The 18,429-nt window shown below is 36.9% G+C and overlaps 1 protein-coding gene across 14 annotated transcripts in view; it reads right to left on the bottom strand.

Moving 5' to 3' along the window:
* Positions 1–18,429, bottom strand: part of ank1a (ankyrin 1, erythrocytic a) — an 88,682-nt gene that overhangs the window by 22,178 nt on the left and 48,075 nt on the right. For 11 of the 14 annotated variants that reach the window (XM_047818877.1, XM_047818873.1, XM_047818878.1 and 8 more), the window contains 25 exons: positions 17,878–18,063; positions 17,597–17,695; positions 17,416–17,514; positions 17,084–17,182; positions 16,723–16,920; positions 16,506–16,604; positions 14,998–15,096; positions 14,680–14,778; positions 13,472–13,669; positions 13,254–13,352; positions 12,504–12,602; positions 11,555–11,752; positions 10,036–10,134; positions 8,899–8,997; positions 8,699–8,797; positions 8,439–8,531; positions 6,860–6,932; positions 6,722–6,742; positions 4,444–4,540; positions 4,097–4,175; positions 3,866–3,981; positions 3,239–3,463; positions 2,823–2,977; positions 2,459–2,670; positions 522–726 (listed from right to left, as the gene is read on the bottom strand). In XM_047818877.1, coding sequence (XP_047674833.1) covers positions 522–726; positions 2,459–2,670; positions 2,823–2,977; positions 3,239–3,463; positions 3,866–3,981; positions 4,097–4,175; positions 4,444–4,540; positions 6,722–6,742; positions 6,860–6,932; positions 8,439–8,531; positions 8,699–8,797; positions 8,899–8,997; positions 10,036–10,134; positions 11,555–11,752; positions 12,504–12,602; positions 13,254–13,352; positions 13,472–13,669; positions 14,680–14,778; positions 14,998–15,096; positions 16,506–16,604; positions 16,723–16,920; positions 17,084–17,182; positions 17,416–17,514; positions 17,597–17,695; positions 17,878–18,063 — 3,145 coding nt within the window. The remainder of the gene's footprint in view (positions 1–521; positions 727–2,458; positions 2,671–2,822; positions 2,978–3,238; positions 3,464–3,865; positions 3,982–4,096; positions 4,176–4,443; positions 4,541–6,721; positions 6,743–6,859; positions 6,933–8,438; positions 8,532–8,698; positions 8,798–8,898; positions 8,998–10,035; positions 10,135–11,554; positions 11,753–12,503; positions 12,603–13,253; positions 13,353–13,471; positions 13,670–14,679; positions 14,779–14,997; positions 15,097–16,505; positions 16,605–16,722; positions 16,921–17,083; positions 17,183–17,415; positions 17,515–17,596; positions 17,696–17,877; positions 18,064–18,429) is intronic. The other 3 variants (XM_047818874.1, XM_047818876.1, XM_047818871.1) reach the window with 3 other exon arrangements.

The raw sequence follows: 18,429 nt of genomic DNA on the forward strand, positions 1-18,429 counted from the left end.
TACTGCAAAATGACCATATTTCTAATAAACCAGTGGAACTGTGTCATCATGTAGTATATTCATAATTTAAATTAAGTTATTCCTGTGGTTCGAACTAGCAGTCTAACATAGCATTTCCTAATGTTTTTTCCTGTGCAGCATTAAGCAGCTTAATATCGTATAGACTGTACATTCTGCTATTAATATACCTATTTTTATGAAAATATACTGGTAAATATTTAAACGTTATATGTGCCCAGGTGTAATGTTTTATTCCACTATAATATATAGGCATTGTAAAATGTTTGCTATGTATGAGAATGAGTCAAATGATAGCTTTAACCATAAATTTAAATGAACCCCATGAATAAAATTGTAACATCAATAAAAATGTAATCAATCATTTTTTTAGAGGAATCTGTAGACTTGCTTTGAACAAAATGAACAATATGTAGAAAAAAGTTAAACATATCATTTTCCTTATTCTTATTAATTACATTAACCCTTCTGAACTAAGTGTTTCCCTAGGGATTGTGTCGTACCAATGACACTGCAGAGCAGACGGAGGCTGGTAGTGTCACCCTCGCCCGAATCTCGTGGACTTTCCTTCCAGGACGGAGGCAGTGGGATGCGCAGGCCAATGGGCCGGTGGAACTTACGGCGCCGTGGTTCCACAGTCACCACAGGGCTGAACGTGGCCTGGTTCCCCAGCAGCTTGGCCACCAGCTCGTCAGGAACTGGCTGGGCCTGAGCACCAGGTATAGCAGTAAAAGGAAGGGGTGTAGGGAGGGAACGGCATTCAGAGATGTGTGTAATGGATAAATGTGAAAGACGTGTTGTGAAAGAAATATAAATGCAAATGGCAGCAACAGTAACAAAACATAGGGAAAGGATAAATGTGCACAGAGGCATATAAATAAAAAGAATAAGCAATTATATTGCACATTTAAGAGATGCAATATCAAATGAAATAATAATTGGTGGAAAAGCCAAAATGGGGGAGAGCAGTCAAATGGAACAAAATATGGGATGAAACAGAAGGAAAAGACAGAGAAAATTTTAATATATTCTCAGCACTGATGATCATTTAAAGGATAACTGAACAGCAAACAAGACACAAATAAACTGGTCAGATGGGAAGATTTATTATAAAAAGAAATTGTTACAAATCATTTTAAACAAACCTCACTAAAGTAGCTTTGTTCACATCATAGAAAGAAAGATTTTACCCTGTTATTCGAACTCAGTTTGTGTGATAAAGAATGTAAAATATGAGTCATGTGTTGTCCATGGATGTATTTACAAAGCACACTCTTAACTACATTTCATTAAGCTGTACTGTTTTGGATAGCTTAAAGTAGTTGATAGTAAAAAGAAATAATGAAAAGTGCACAGTTCAACTGGTCAAAATATGTATAAAACTTTGGTATTGAGCCTGTTACAGAAGCAGAAAGAGAGATTAAATACATGCATTTGATCTAAACCTAATTATAATTATATACTTGGGAAAAGTCTGAATCATGTAGGAAAGTAATGAGGGTAAACTAACAGAATCTAGATTTATTCAGCATCAGTAATATCAAAGGTTTTATCACAGTTATCACAAAGGCACATTTCAGTTATTCATCCTACATGTAAAAACCGCCTTAGTCCATCTTTGTGCACCTACAGTACTCTTTCCTCAAAAGCCATTCTGACATGCTGAAAAAAATCATCCATCATTCAACTCGATAAGGCAATACGGCAATAATGTAAATCTTTTCTAGTCCAGAAAATCAGGAATAGAGGCCAAAGGTTTGTGACACCTGACTATTATATCTATGTAAGTTTCTCCTCCAAAAGTTCAAACAAGCAGTTTTACGGAATGTATTTGTATGCTGTAGCATTATGATTTTCCTTGACTGGAACTAAGAGAAGGAATATGATTCTGTAAACAAAGCAAGCTTAATGAAGATGTAGTTTGAGAATGTTGAAGTGGAATGGGATATTCAGAAATAACATGTTAGTGTGATTTGCACCGGTGTGCACAAACTTTTGGCCATATTTATTGCATTTGATGCAAAGGCTTAAAGTATTTGTGAAGAGCTTTCTATCATTTCAGTGTTTTATTAAGCCTTAACAGAGCCAGATAGATGTTACATGCAGTCTAATGTCTGACATTAGTAAGTGCTGTTTCATGTCTTCTTTCAATTTGACATTCTTATTTAACTCAACCAGTACAGTACACCATGCTTCTCCTGGTACACTGCACATACCAATATCAAACCTCTACCAAACCAGTCTGAAGAAATACCTATGGTTATATTTCAGGTGGTAAAAATTCAATGGTTAATTTGTGATATTTTTCCCAACTCAGTAGAATTTTATTTGCATTGAAGGAACGGTAGCATTTGATAGAATGATGATTCAAATATCAATCAGTATTGTGTTATGGTGACAATAGTCCTAACTCTTCTCGATCCTCCTCATCCAAGCTCACCTGCAGTCCAAGGCGAACCCGCTTGGTGACAGAAGTCTCAGGGAAACTGGCCTGAACTAGTGGCAGAATTTTACTGGTCAGACGTCCTCCCTCGGGGCCAATCAAATCGCTCTCTTGTTGGATTCGGGAGACCACAGCAAAGTAGAGAGGGAAATCAGTGGAGATGATGCGCCTGATACGCTTCTTCCCAAGCTCTTCTTGGCTTTCTAAATCTAGAAAAAATAATAGAAAAATGATGATTTACCATTTAGATTATATGAATATTTAATGACCTGCCATAGATCAAATAGGAAACAATTGCCCCGTTAAACACAAAATGAACAGTTTCATAACATTAGATATAAACACAAAACTGTTTGCAAACCTTCATCCATGCCATTGAGTATAGTCTCCAAAACTTCATCACCATAACGGTTCCGATGCTCCTTCCAGACGGAGCCATTCTCACTCCTCAAGACCACCAGTTCCCTGTCTCCCCGACCAAGTGCTGCAAAATGAGGGATCTCCACAATCACCGGTCTGTAAAACCAAAGTTTTGTCAGTTACATAACAGTTATATCATTATCAAGTAATGTTCATCAGTAAAAAGTCAGGTGTTTTTTTCTTCTTCTCCTTTTTCTACTCATATATGGGGTTTTATCACTTCAGAACTGATGAATTCATAATTGAAATGGAATGTGATAATTCAAAATGATAAGAAATCTTACTGCTAATAACATTTAATTAATTATATCCAAAAACATGTTCTTTTTGGACTGTTGATCATGATCCTTTACTCACCCCAAAAACTGCATGCTAGCTGGACCTAGTGAGATGATTCGACTAGCTAAACCTTCACCCTCCACCAGAGGAGGTGGAGTAGAGAGCTTCTGGGGCTTCACCAGGCGGCAGGTTATACGCGTCGGGGCTGCACATGTCCGTGGTGGTATGATAACACGTAGACCATTGTGTCTGCTTCCTCTCATTGAACCACCTCGTGCATCCACCATGAAGCTGACCAAGAAGCTGAATAGAAGAAATCCACAAAACAAACACTATTTAGTATGAAAGTTGCACCGCAAACAAACAGACATTAATATATTTTTTACTGGGCTCATTATATCAAGATAACACCTGAGTGTCATAAGCAAATAAATAAACCACTGCATACCAAACAATATAAATTGTTTAGACTGTTAGGATAGGAAGACAAGTTTATAAAAAATACTTTTTTACACATTCATAAAGAAGCTGCTTTTGATGTGTATAACACCGTCTCCACATAATCTAAAACTAAAAATACTGAAGACGTTTATACAACATTTATGGAAGGAGTCTCCATTGGTAGTTATGTTTACTCTAAATGTTCTAATTTACAAGAGCAATGTTTTATTTTGTAATAGATGGACATTAAATATCTGCACTTGCCCAGTGTGGATGGGGCTGGCCACTGGACTGACGTTATCAGAGGTCTCGGTGGCTGGACTGCTGGGAATCAGAGAGTCATCATCATACTCTTTGGGCATTGGGATAGGAGTGTGCTGCTGTTATAGAGGAATAAGAAAAGGACAAACCTTTGTAATTCTGTGGTAAAGAGATCATTTCTGATGATAAAATGTACAGGAACAAGTGTGGAACTGAAATGTAGTTCATGCTTACCTGGTCCATTTCATGTTCTTTCAGCATCATGTTTTCAGGAGAGACGCAGGGGATCCTTGGAACAGCAGGTGAGTAGTTTCTGTTGGGAAAGAAGAAAATAATAGTTTGTACTTTTACGATGATATAAATTACTTGTTTTGACTATTTTTCTATCCTTTGCCTATCCCGTTTATATTCGCACTCAAGTCTTTTTTTTTATCATTTTTAATAAATCAGGACATTAATTCATCTGTTCATCTAACTATTCCTAATTCTCTGGTTATCCTCTGCTCTGTTACGCCTGCGAGGCGCACATCACATTTGAATAACGATATCCAAAAGTATTATTGCAGCCCTCTCTCTCATACTCTGTGCCTGTCCTGGAGGAAAGGAAATCGTCATCATGGTCCCTCATGCCGTCCGTCCTCAAATACCTGCCAATCTCTGTTCCCAGTAGCTCCTCGCCTGCCGCATGAGAAAGGAGGGAAAAAAGGAAAGACAAGCCATAATAATAATAATAGTATGAGGTTTGGACAGACTACAAGGATTTTGAGTCACCGTATATGAATGGGAGAAACACTGTAAGGTGAAGGACACGCAAACACAACACAAACACAACTGGCCTCATTTGTGAAAACCTTTTGGAGTATGTTCTTTACATGAATTTTTAAAAGATTGCAGGGGTTTTAATATCATATGATGATAATAATAATAATAATAATAATAATAATAATAATAATAATAATAATAATAATAATAAACTGTTTATCCGTGGTCTTTGATCTAAATCAATCAACTAACTATTGTTTAATCAACAGCAATTTTATATCAACATTGTCTATGTATAAAGAAACCCATACAGAATTTGCTGAAGTTGAATAACTCTTCTGTTTTTATTTCAGAAATGAGGCCTTGTATTCTTAAACACAGGACAGTGATGGAATGTTAATGTTCCTGTAATGTTCTTGTTACAAACTCAAATCAATGTGCCTCTTTTCATGCACTTTATTTTGCATAGATTGCCTTATCTGTGATGCATATATATATATATATATATATATATATATATATATATATATATATATATATATATATATATATATATATATATATATATAAATCTACTGTTCAGATTGAATATTAAAGAAACCATCATTATAGATTTACTGACTTCTCGTAGCATTGTGACAAAGATCATTATAGGGTGGTCATTATAGGGTGGTCATTATAAAACATAAACAGTGTTTTCAGGACCTTTTCTAGATCATAGAAGTGTACATGACATTTCAATATCATAAAAGTGTAAACATACCCAAAATTTACATCCAGGCTTTTATATAGTCATCGATTTGTATTTTTTTAATACTTTAAAGCAGGAATATGGTCTCAGGCATACTTTCGTGAGCACATTATTTGTACTGAACAAACACACATGTAATTAATTGCTACATTAATAAATAAATTGCTTTTTAAATCTGTTGCCATTGACATACTTACCTGAGCTCTAAGACAATCCAAAGAAAATTAGCTGCTGATTAAAAAAAAATACACCTTTTTTTGTATCATCTTCTAAACCTAGACCTCATACTGTATTAATCTGAGGTCTGTGTATGCAATGTGTTCAAGTCTGTTTAGTGTCAGATATATGGTGAGGAAGCATTATGTATATGGAACCTCAGCATACCAATGCCCTAACTTGCAGAATATTTCACTGAAAATTGAAAATTGCATCCAGCTTAATCACAATATTCAAGGAAAAGGACAAGCTTTTGAGTGTTGAAATAGCAAAAGGTGTAAAAGTGGTTTCAAGGACCCATTTGGATATACGAAAAAATAATTGCTGGTGACATTGTCTAAAAGGTATGGAAGTCTCAAGTGGCCATGTATTATTAGAAGTTTTTCTTGCTTGTTAAAAAAATAAGTTGTAATCACGAGAAAACAACTTGTTATGTTGAGTGTTAATGATAAAACAAGAAAGAAGAAATATAATAATGCATGGCCTCTTAGGACTTTCATTCGAAGGCAACGATCTATGAGAAAGCAAGAAGGTTGCATGCAGACTTTTTGGAGAGAATCCCAGGAAGGAGTCAAAAATATTGTAATCATAAATCATAAATTATGATAAAGAGAAGTTTATCTTTTGATTGCAAAAATATGATTATAGTGTTAAAAATTGATAGTATTTTTGGGTGGCTGGCACAAGATCATCTGCATTTACATTAGTTCCTATGAGAAAATTCATTTCACAATGTAAGTTTATGCCCCCAGAACAAATTAAATTCATATGCTGAGGTTCCACTGTATGTGTGACAGGGCTCTGAATAAATCAACCAATAATCCAACACTCAATCTCAAAAAGATAAGAACATGCTGGAGGTGTTTTGTGAACATTTACTATATCTTAAGGTGAAGAAACTTTCTTCCTCTTTGAGGATCAAGACTAGCAGGTTAGTGATCAGTTAGTGTTCGGTTAGTGTTCGGTTAGTGCCACAGGTTCCGACATGGTTATCGATGGACACATGCTGATGATACACCCATCATCACTGCCACTTTTGTGAGAATGTGAGTGACAAGAAGTCTGTTTTGTTTTTGTGTTAAGATTCATGGTCACTGCACACAGAACAGAGAGATGACAGACATTCATACCTAGCGTTAGCTGTGCAACTCCTAGGAAAAGCAAAAGGAGCACAATTTTTGGAAAATTGCACACTGGATGCTTTCTTTCCCTTCAGTTCAAAGTAAACTTGTATTCCCAGTAACAACAGATGGAAACTTGCACTTTACCTTCATCCTCAGACACATCCAGGATTTCATCCACCGTCTCAGGAAAACTCATTCGATGTTTTTCAGTGGTCGACTGCAAAGCAGATAATTAGATTTGAATAAATATGTGATTAACTCTTAAATGCTTTTATGATTATTCCTTTCCTTAGCTGATTACAGGTCAAAATATTTTGTGAGTGCTTTCTTTAGGGGAAAAACAAATCCGAAATGAATCATCTTTGAAAATCTATTTTTGAATTAAATTAGTGTAGCTACCATTTCAGCAGGAAGCCTTAGAGTCATGATGGCAGATGGATGAATACACATTCAGATTTTCAAAATATAAAAAATGATTGATGTAGAGACATGAACTAGACTGTGTAAACAAACAGAGAATGTATCAATGAGACCGTTCCAGAAAATCCGAAGCATGACAGTGAGACTTCAGGTTTCAGGGTGTCTGGGTGATCAGATAATTTTGAACATGGACAGTCATGTGACACTGACTGGCTGATGATTATGGGAATTGCCGAATGCATGATAGGGAAAATGCAGTGGTGCATGTGACTGTTGATAATCCTTTTACTTCAGGTAACAATTTCCTCAACATCTCTTAAAAAACATTGAACATGCTGTAGGCTATTTGCTGCTTATTTACAATCTACAAATATATAGTATCTCACAGAAGTGAGTACGCCCCTCACAATTTTGTAAATTAAATTATAAATTTTGTAAATTTATAAAAATAAATTTTGTAAATATTTAATTATATTTTTTCATGTGACAACACTGAAGCAACAGCATGTTGCTACATTGTAAAGTAGCTTGTATAACAGTGTAAATTTGCTGTCCCTCAAAATAACTCAACATACAGCCATTAATGTCTAAACTGCTGGCTACAATAGCGAGTATACTCCTAAGTGAATATGTCCAAATTTGGCCCAAAGTGTCAGGCCTGTTCTGAGTGGAATCTGTCCTGTTAAACCACTGTATGGTGTTGGCCACCATGCTGCAGCTCAATTTCAGGGTCTTGGCAATCTTCTTAGCCTATGCCATCTTTAAGTAGAGCAACAATTCTTATTTTCATTTATTTAACCCTAGGTGCCATGTTGAACTTCCAGTGACCAGTATGAGAGAGTGAGAGCAATAACACCAAATTTAACACACCTGCTCCCCATTCGCACCTGAGACCTTGTAACACTAATGTGTCAGAAAATGGCTACTTGGGCCCAATTTGGACATTTTCACTTTTTCACATTTTCAAGGGGTGTACACACTTTTGTGGCCAGCGGTTTAGACATTAATGGCTGTGTCTCAACAGCAAATTTACACTGTTATACAAGCTGTACACTCACTACTTCACATAGTCACAAAGTGTCAATTCTTAAAAGTATCTAAAAAGGTATAATAAAACATTAACAAAAATGTGAGAGGCGCACTCACTTAGATACTGTAAGATGTGCCCAAGATAATTTAATAATTCAATATTTTCAGGCATGCATACTAAAAGAATTTTTTTATAAGCTGAGAATTTTTGTCTGCTATTATCATTTATTATTACCTCTAACATCCTGCGTGTGCACTAAACAAGGTTACTTACCACGGTCACTGTTTCTTCAGTAATCAGTTTGAGGACATCAATGACAGAAATATAGCCGAGGCGTTTAGCAATGGCCAGTGCAGAAGTGCCGTTCTGTTTGAAAAACAAAGCTAATCATTTAATACCTAGAAATAAGTCTATTCTGTAGCTGTATTAAATAAGGAGAATGATTTGCAGTGTATATCTGATTGAACAATGTAATAGGTGTACTGTATAGAAAACACTAGAAGACCTGGAAATAAAATAAAATTTGTTCTTACGGTAGTAATTTCATTCGGTTGGGCACCATGTTTCAGAAGCAAGGTCACAATGTCAGTGTGGCCCTGTTGAGCAGCTTGATGAAGGGGTGTATATCCTGCCTGCAACGTAACACACAGTCATTACTGCTACTGAATTACAAATATGAATATGTAAGAAATGTTTCTTAAAAATACACCAGGAACTTCTTATTCCTGTTTACCCTGGTCTTGCTGTTGACATTTGCCTGCTGCTGCAGGAGGAACTTAACCATTTTAATGTTCCCATAATGACAAGCCACATGAAGTGGAGTGTAGCCCATCTGAAAGGACACAACATTTAACCCGTTAATGAAAAAAACAAGCATAGAACCAGATACAATTGATAGAACCCGAACAAAATATGTACACTGAACCATATTAACAGCAAATGCTTTTGTGCTGCATTCAAGATAGAACGCAGGCGAGCTGGCCTGGTGTATTTCTGCACAATTGACTGATACTGGAACTGATCTGCTGCTTGGATCTTCGCCAAAACAGATTTAGATTTGGCCCATGTTAACAAAAAATATTGTTGGCCCAGAGCTATTTTCAGGTCTATATATATATATATATATATATATATATATATATATATATATATATATATATATATGAAATATGCCTGAAAATAGCCCTATTATTATATATATTGTGAACAAATGATGAACATAGGAACATTTAGGAGCCAACCATTATTATTTACTAGCTGGATTGTAATATTCATGAAACATATTTTGCAACCGTTTCTACATTTGATACCAGTTTTTTTTAATGTATTCATCGGTAGCAAACAACTTATTCTGAATCTTTGAATATACAGTATACAGTACAGTGAGGCACAACTTCCACACGGATAACAGCCAGAATCGATACATCGGCAATAATGTTACAGAAAAGATTCAATTTACTGATATATTATCATTTTTAGTCAACTGTTTTTTCTAATAGAATTTGGCAAATAGTTTTATGTGGCTCATATGTGTCTTGAGGCTGCTGACAAAGTGTTCAGCTATTAACAGATGCTAAGGGTGAACTTGGCACAGATCGTCATTGTGGATGTGACTGCCAGGACTATTTCATGACTCTCATGTAGCCCAAACATTCTTGCTATCAGGGAATTTATCTTATACACCAGAGCCATTGCGGTTCAGACTGCTTTAATCTGACATATAAATAATAAAGCTTTGTATAACCTAAAATATCACTGGATCTTTTTTATTTTTAAGCAACTTTAATAAAAATAGTCCCATAACACATAACAAATGAAAATAAACAGTCTTTAATAATCCAGTGTTAATGTCAATGGCATGACATCTTACCCGTGTGGCAGCATATACAGATGCCCCATGTTTCACTAGGATGTCAGCAATGCCCACATGACCCTCTTGAGCAACAAGGTGAAGTGGGGTCAGGCCGCTCTGAAGAAAGATAAAACATACATTCCCACTGTTTTTAATTCTCACTCACCAGCATAAGACAATTATTGCTAACAGAATAACCTCCATATGTCATATGTCAAGTATTTACACTAGATTTTTGGAGCGTGACTATGCTGGGATTTGTAAAGGAGCAGATCTGAAGGGTTCATGGGCATTGAGTATTTTGCTGAACTGGATGTTTGGATGTTGTCACGCATAAAGTTGGGTTTGTTGACAAGTTAGGGTGTGGATTGCTGGCCACCGTAGGTCTTGCCATAGTCCCTGATTGCACTCTGCACACAATGCATGTCGTCCTCAACCATTATGTGACAGTAAATGACCATATAATATGTTCTATCTTTCCCTCTCTGTCTGTCTTTCTCTCAGTCGAGCCACACATGCTACTCCTGAGATTCAAGTGCTCCTGACTCCTCCTGCTCTCTGGTCCGGCCTAATTCATACTAATGTCCTACTTGTGCTTGGAGTCTCATCACATGGAAGCAGCTCTTTGCTGCTGAGGATGTGGCTGTAGAGGATGACAACCTGAAGCTACTTTATTCACTGTGTGGATGAAACCAATTCAAAACCAGGTATATATAGTGTACAGTTATATAAGGAATATTATTCTATATCCACCTAGATGAGGATGTGTTCCCCACAAGGTTTCTTGTTCCTGCCACCATCAGGTCTGTTTGTTCATTTATAAAAGTAAAATTTATATGCTGAATTGATATATTTCTGATAATGTCTATTTTTAAAAGTGCTATACAAATAAAATTGAACTGAATTAAATGTGGGCTCATTCACCACACTGAGGTCAGGTGAGGAGATATTGGGTGCAGTTCCCACTTCAGTTCATCCCAAAAAGTCAGGACACTTTAGTTTGTCCACTCCATTACTGGCAAACAATGTCTTCATGCACCTCGCTTTGTGCACAGGGGCGTTTTCATGCTGGACAAGATTTGGTTGGAGCCTGTCACAACTTTGTAACAACAGTTTGGAGAAAAACTCTTACGGTTGTGATGGTCAGGTGTCCAAAGACTTTTGGCCATATAGTGTACAGTATGTATATGGTCATGCTGTAAAGCAAATTTGCCTTGAATCCTTGTAAAAATGATTCAGTAATCTCATTTACATTTTGCACAGGGAAGTTGGTTAGTAATATTTACTGAGCATCTTGGAGAATCTGGAACAGCAACAAGTATGGAAAAATATGAAAGCTAGAGTTAAGGTTAGGGGTGAGGGTTTGTACCTGTTCTTGCGATGTCTTATGAAATCTTATGAAATCTAACAAAATTCAACCACATCAGCCAAACATAGATGATTTCATACATGAGTACAGGATTGAGTAACATGTAATTGGTCTACAAAGAGGACAACATTTCATCCAAAAAAAAAGAAAGGAGGAATGTGTACTTGCCTTGTTGCCCAGGTTGACATTGGCTTGCTTGGAAATGAGCAATGAGACCATGTCTACTTGACCCTCCTGGGAAGCCAAGTGCAGTGGTGTGATTCCTTGTAAGGATTCAGCATTGGCAGAGGCTCCATGTTGCAGCAAACTGTTGGCCACCTCCAACTGGTTCTGCTTGGAGGCAATGTGGAGTGGAGTGTAGCCATTCTAGGGTAAAGAGAACAGTCTCTAGTAATTCCGTCCAGTACAGCAATGTGGGTTGTTAAACATCAGGTTTGCTCAATCTAATGTTTTATCTTTTATGTGGTAATGCAGATGCTTCTACATAATGAGACTGATAATGAGACATTATTAAACAGATTCAAAATAATCCAATAAGGATACAGAAAAGTACAAATGTCCCAGTCTCAATTTTGCGTTCTTTAAAAAATTAGAAAACATGAAAATTGCTAATCTATTTATATTATTATCAGTATGAATTAGGAGCATTTAAATTAATTTTAAAAAAGTCCTATATCTCGTATATCTCCTTTTACTATAATGGAAGTGCATTGAAAATGGTCATGAACTCCACTAGTTTGAAAAACCTGGTGATTCATATTGTATCAAATCCACTGAATACTGTTGTATGTCGTTCTGAACAAGGGTCTTCCAAATGCCGCAAATGCAAACATGTGCTTCAATTAGTGCAGAATCTGGAACTGATATATTGCATATATTAAACATTTATTTAAATTGTTTTAAATATTTTTACATTCATTCTGTTTATTTTCAATTGTGAAAATGAATAGGTTTTGTATGTGGTTTCAGGCTTCTGGGCTCCATTGTTTGTATGTTAAAGCTGTCTGTAAGGAAAGTTTCTGGAAGTCTTCAGTGACAATGTTAGTGTCAGTAAGGACAGTGAACTTTTTTCTGCCTGGCGTGAGTTTTGGGATTCTCATTGTAAAGATCTGCTCACTCTTGCTGCGCTGTGTGGAGATCCGCCCTTGCTAACCAGTAAGTTTACCACATCCAGGTTATTGTGATGGACAGCAACATGTAACGGCGTGAGTCCATTCTAGAGGAGAACATAGATAAATGATGAGAACAACAGGAAGAGACTACGTAGCTTTTTATTTGTGTTTTTATAAAACCTGGTCATTAATATTGTAATGCAGCAAAGAATGGAACTCTGTACACACTAATGACTGAGCATGAAACAAAACAAATATGAAACTTCCTGCTGAAGTCATATTGAAACTTAATGTGGTCTTTCACGAATACTGAATGAACCCTGGCTCACAGTACAGGCTGAGAATATGAAGTACAAAACATCACTGAGCTTTCATTGCCTTTTGGATCAAAGTAAAAATCTGCACACTAGCTACGGTAGACATAAATTTGTATGTTTGGATTGATGTTTTTTATGTTTGTTATCCAATCGATTAGTGTGGCTGAGCTGCAAGCTGTTGCTCCGATGCTAAAGATAGAGATGTGGTGTACAAGAATGAAATCTGAGATTAAAATGTCAAAATGTCCAAACACACAAAATTCTGAGATTAGATTAAATCGATTCTTTTCTCCTTTCTAATGTACACTAGAAATTCAGACTCTAAGTGGTGTAGATTCTCTTTTTTAAAGATTTAAGCAGTTAACTAAGATTAACAATGAGATTTAGTATATATAATAATATGGATCTATGCAGGAATCTTGAATCCTGAGTCCATACCTTTCCTGCAGCATTTGGGTTTGCCCCTCTCTCAAGAAGTAACTCTGCCACATCTATCTTTCCATATTTTGCTGCCATATGGAGAGGAGTAAAGCCTTTCTACAAAGATAGTTAAAGGTTACTCAAGGTTAAATAATATATCTATTTATAGTTGTATGGTTTTCAGGCTTGTTGTGGCAGCTGGTAGCCTTATGTTATTCTCAAGGGCAGAAACTTACTTTCGTCATCTTGGTCTGCTGGGCATTCATGTCAAGGAGGATCCTGGCTGTCTGTGTGTGTCCCTCCCTGGCTGCAATGTGCAGTGGAGTGTGTCCAGCCATGGTGGCAGAATTTGGATTGGCCTTGTGCTCCAGCAGGAGCTTCACTAGTTCTTTGTGGCCCATGCGGGCAGCGCAGTGTAACGGGGTCTGGTCATCCTAAAGGAAACATGAAGGCTTTAAAAATTTGGGAGTCAAGATTTAAGAGTTAATTAGTCACATGCACAATTATATACATTATACAACTCGCTGTGTAATGAAATGCTTTTCCTTAGACTGTGCATGTAAATAAACTCAAATAAATAAATAGAAATAAAAATAAATAAGAAATAGAAATAAAATTCAATATGGATGCACAATTATGTTATACGTAAGAACAGTGCAGAGTGCAGCATGTCTACTGAGTCAATCTTTATGGAGTGCTAATGGATCGTTAAGGTGGACATTTTCAAAAGTCTGATGGCCTGAAGAAAGAAGCTCCTCCTATAATACAGAAGATCATGCCATGATTTCCAGGATTAGAAGTTAGCCACAAGTGGTGATGCAACTAGTTTAACTACATTGTTAAGTATGTCACCAAGTTATGTGTAGCATTTTGTGACTATGCTTGTGTGAAGCAGGAACCAAATGGACTATTCTCATAAAGGTTAGTTATGGTTTATTAACAATAAAAACATTGATACTAGATACATGGATATTTTTATGGATGAATATATTTTTAACATTCAAGTATTTTCTGAATGAATGAGATGAAGCAGATAATGATCAAAACAGCTACGTGTCTTGACAGAGCATGAGAGGGAACTAGACTAATAGCTGTTATCAGCCGATATGAAATAACAAAAAATGATGACAAGTTATACTTTATTGTAATCGTGCAATAAAGTAGCACTACTAAACAAGAAAAGATCACAGCAGAAACAAACAAACAAAAATCTGAAATTATTTGTAGTTTGTTGTGTATATTGCTGCTTTATTAAAAGAGGAGTTTGGCTATTTGAAACCATGAGTCTGTAGCTTATAAACAATCTCCCTAAAGCAATGTTCATCACTGAACACATGACTGTACCATTGCTAATTTTGTAGCAACTTATAGAAGTTAGGCTGCTCATTTCTAACTAAATAAAACTGTTAAAAAACATATATGTGTGGGTGGAGGATCTCTGTACCTTGGCTTTGGCATCCACTGGAGCTGTATTCTGCAGCAGAAACTCTGCAACTTCACAGTGACCTGCTCGGGATGCCATGTGCAGGGGCGTTTCCACTTTCTACAAAAAATAAACACAATTAATCTGTTTAAAAGTTAAAGAAACCATTCCTGGAAATGAACATTCAAGCTGAACAACACATGTATACGTTCAGAGATTACTGACCAAATTGGACAGACAGACTTTGATTAAAAGCCAGATCATGCAATAGACAGTGTTGAACTGGAGCCCAGTTTTATTGTGGGTTATTGCTCTGATCTATGAGATTTTGTGACTCACCACATTTGAGGCATTTGGAGAGGCTCCCTTTTGCAGCAGGATCTTCACTATGTTTAAATGACCCATGAAGGAGGCCACATGAAGTGGGGTTAGGCCTGACTGTTTTACACACACACACACACACACACACACACACACACACACACACACACACACACACACACACACACACACACACACACACACACACACACACACACACACACACAATGACTAACAGTACAATAGAGCAAAGCCTTATTACATTATTGGCTAAAGAACGTCATCCTAAATAAGTTAATGTTGCTGTAGTCTTGACAGTCATTTTTGTAATTTTCTGAACAATATTTTCAAGCCATTTTAATGATTCATAACATCAATGATATTAGATGGGATGGCTTAAATATAACATCTATCAATACCTTAAAATGAAAGTATAAGTATCAGTACTGAGCAATGTATTATATCATGATGTATCACTGATGTTAGTGTGACTGATGTGCGATTAGTCCATCTACGTCTAGTTTCTTCTCCAAAGCCTTTCAGGATGGTCAAGTAAATAATGCACCTTATTCACATGCATTACGCCTTCCATGTGCTCCTTCTCGGTCACTGTTGATAACGTGTGTACGGAACACAGGTTAAAAATCTAAAAACATCCAACCTAAGGGCCGTTTCACTCAATATACATGACTGCAGTCTAACTATGTAATGGTGCAGATTTACTAATCATATTCTCGAGTGGTGTGAGATACTGATGACCGAAATATATCTACCACAAATAATTTTAATTTCAATTCAATTTATTTGTATAGCGCTTTTAACAATTTCCCATTGTCTAAAAAGCAGCTTAACAGAAGTATGGAAATAGAAGAGAGAGAAAATGAAATAAATACATAATAATAATAAGAAGAAAAAATAAGGATAAAATAAATAAATGAATATATACAATTAAAGTTTTAAATTAATATAAAAATATTAACTTATAATTTATGATACTATATATCTATCCCTACCACTAATGAGCAAGCCGGAGGTAACGTGGCAAAAGGAAAAACTTCCTGAGATGATATGAGCAAGAAACCTTGAGAGGAACCAGGCTCAGAAGGGAACCCATCCTCATTTGGGTGACACTGTACAGTAAACAGTGTAAATGTAAATAATGTCCTTTCTACAACAGTTTATAATAGTGCAACCAAGATCTCCTGAGGAACTAATGGGTCATTGTAAGCTCTGAGTCTAGCACAGACCTGATTGCTGACAAAGACCAGACCATACAGCTGACTGACACAACATTGGTTCAAAAGAAGGCATGACAGTCTACGGGTGGCTTCATACACAACAATCCCATCAGACACTGGCTGACCATGCAGATCAATTCCTGGCAAGGTGACCACCGTATCAATTTATTCATATATCTATAGCATGCTAAGAGCTCCATATGAATGGACATTTTCTGACTTCTTAAAAACTCCTTCTGTTTTAATCAATTTGTGGAAAATTGTGGAAATTTTTGGAAAATCTCTTACCTCTGTCACGGCTTCCAATGATGCGGAGTGTTTTAGTAGTAGGTCCATTACACGGATGTGATTCTTCTTACAAGCTATGTGGAGAGGTGTGAAGCCATTCTGCGTATACAGTGAAAACATGATTAGATATGAAAGGCAAACATATATATATGCTGTGGCTCCACAAATTCCTACTGAATTAATATACACTGTCCTAATATATGTAAGGTGAGCTGACCAGTGCACGGGTGTTCGGCTTGGCTCCTTTATCCAGCAGCACTTTGGCCATGCGGTGGTGACCACAGTGTGCTGCCACATGTAGGGGTGTCAGGTGGTCTAGTGTTATATCATCAATCTCAGCGTTATACTGTAAGAGCTGTCGCACACAGTCCATGTGGTCCCCCTGAGCCGCCATGTGAATCGGAGAGAGACCATTCTGTAGGTGGGGTAAAGTATAATAAATAACATGCATGAGCTTAACTACATACAAGGTATGCATGGTTTACCTCAAGATCATTTGCTAGAAATTATTATTCAATATAACAGTCAGTGTATGCTATGCATGAATGTTAAAACCTTAACACTGGCTGTATATTTACTTTGGTCTTGGCTTGTATGGGGGCTCCTTGGTCCAGCAGGATCTCAATGATCCTAACATGACCATTTCTGGCAGCACAGTGAAGTGGAGTCAGCTCATCCTGTGTGCAATCAATCAATCAATCAATCAATCAATCAATCAATCAATCAATCAATCAATCAATCAATCAATCAATCAATCAATCAATCAATCAGTAAAAATGGCAAAACATCTAAAGGTCATTTGGTGTCAGAAGAAAAAAGTTTGTGTTGTGTTGTGCATTTGTATATCTCTTGTCCTAGTCTTGAGTGAGTCATATAGTGCTAATGTAAATGTTAAGCAGTCTATCATTACTTTAGTCTTGGCATCAATTGTTGCGCCCCGGTCCAGCAGAAGCCTGACCATGACAATGTTCCCTCTCCTGGATGCAATGTGAAGAGGTGTTATTCCATTCTGCAAAAAAATTAGGATCAGTCTGTTAAACTGCAATGATAAGACAAAACCAGTGCTTAAGTGATGCATTCAAGAAAGATACCTTGGGAGTGAAGTTCACATTGGCTCCTCTGTTTATCAGCAGCTGGGCAATGTTCACATTTTCATAGTGTGCTGCAATGTGGAGTGGTGTGAAGCCTGTCTGCAAGGAGTCATGGGAAATGAAGCCATATATAATAGATATTGTAAAATCTCTTAATATGCACACAGAAATAATTTTACCTAGCATGTTTGGAAATTACACACACACACACACACACACACACACACACACACACACACACACACACACACACACACACACACACACACACACACACAAACCTTGCTTAGTACATCAGGATTGGGGTCATTCTGCAGAAGCACAGCGGCAGTGCGAGTGTCATCGTTGCGTGCTGCTATGTGCAGCGCAGGGAGGCGAACCTTTCCCTTGGTGCCATGATTGATAAGCAGAGCCACTACATTCTCATGACCCTGCTGAAGAGCCACAGCTAATGGCGTAAAGCCGTCCTAAGAGACAGTGAGACAAAAAAAGTAAAGATAACTTGAATATTTTTCATTTTGTTTAGTTTTTCATATATTTTCAGTAAGAGCCTTATTCTGGTCAGAAGATGTGGTGGATCTGGAGCATATACCAGGCATACTAGACATGAGGCAGAAATGCAATCTGGACAGGATGTCAGTCCATCTTATGGCTCTGTTCACTTTCACACCCTCGTTCACACTTACAGGCTATTTAAAGTCACCAATCCACCTACAGGCATGTTTTTGGAAGGTAGGAGCAAAGCAGAGATTCCATAGGAAACCTTCATGAGACGAACAATTAAAAATCCAAACACACAGTAACCTGTAACCTAAGCTCTGGCCCAGGAAGTC

This window comes from Tachysurus fulvidraco, chromosome 9 (assembly GCF_022655615.1).
Source record: "Tachysurus fulvidraco isolate hzauxx_2018 chromosome 9, HZAU_PFXX_2.0, whole genome shotgun sequence".
Lineage (NCBI taxonomy): Eukaryota > Metazoa > Chordata > Actinopteri > Siluriformes > Bagridae > Tachysurus > Tachysurus fulvidraco.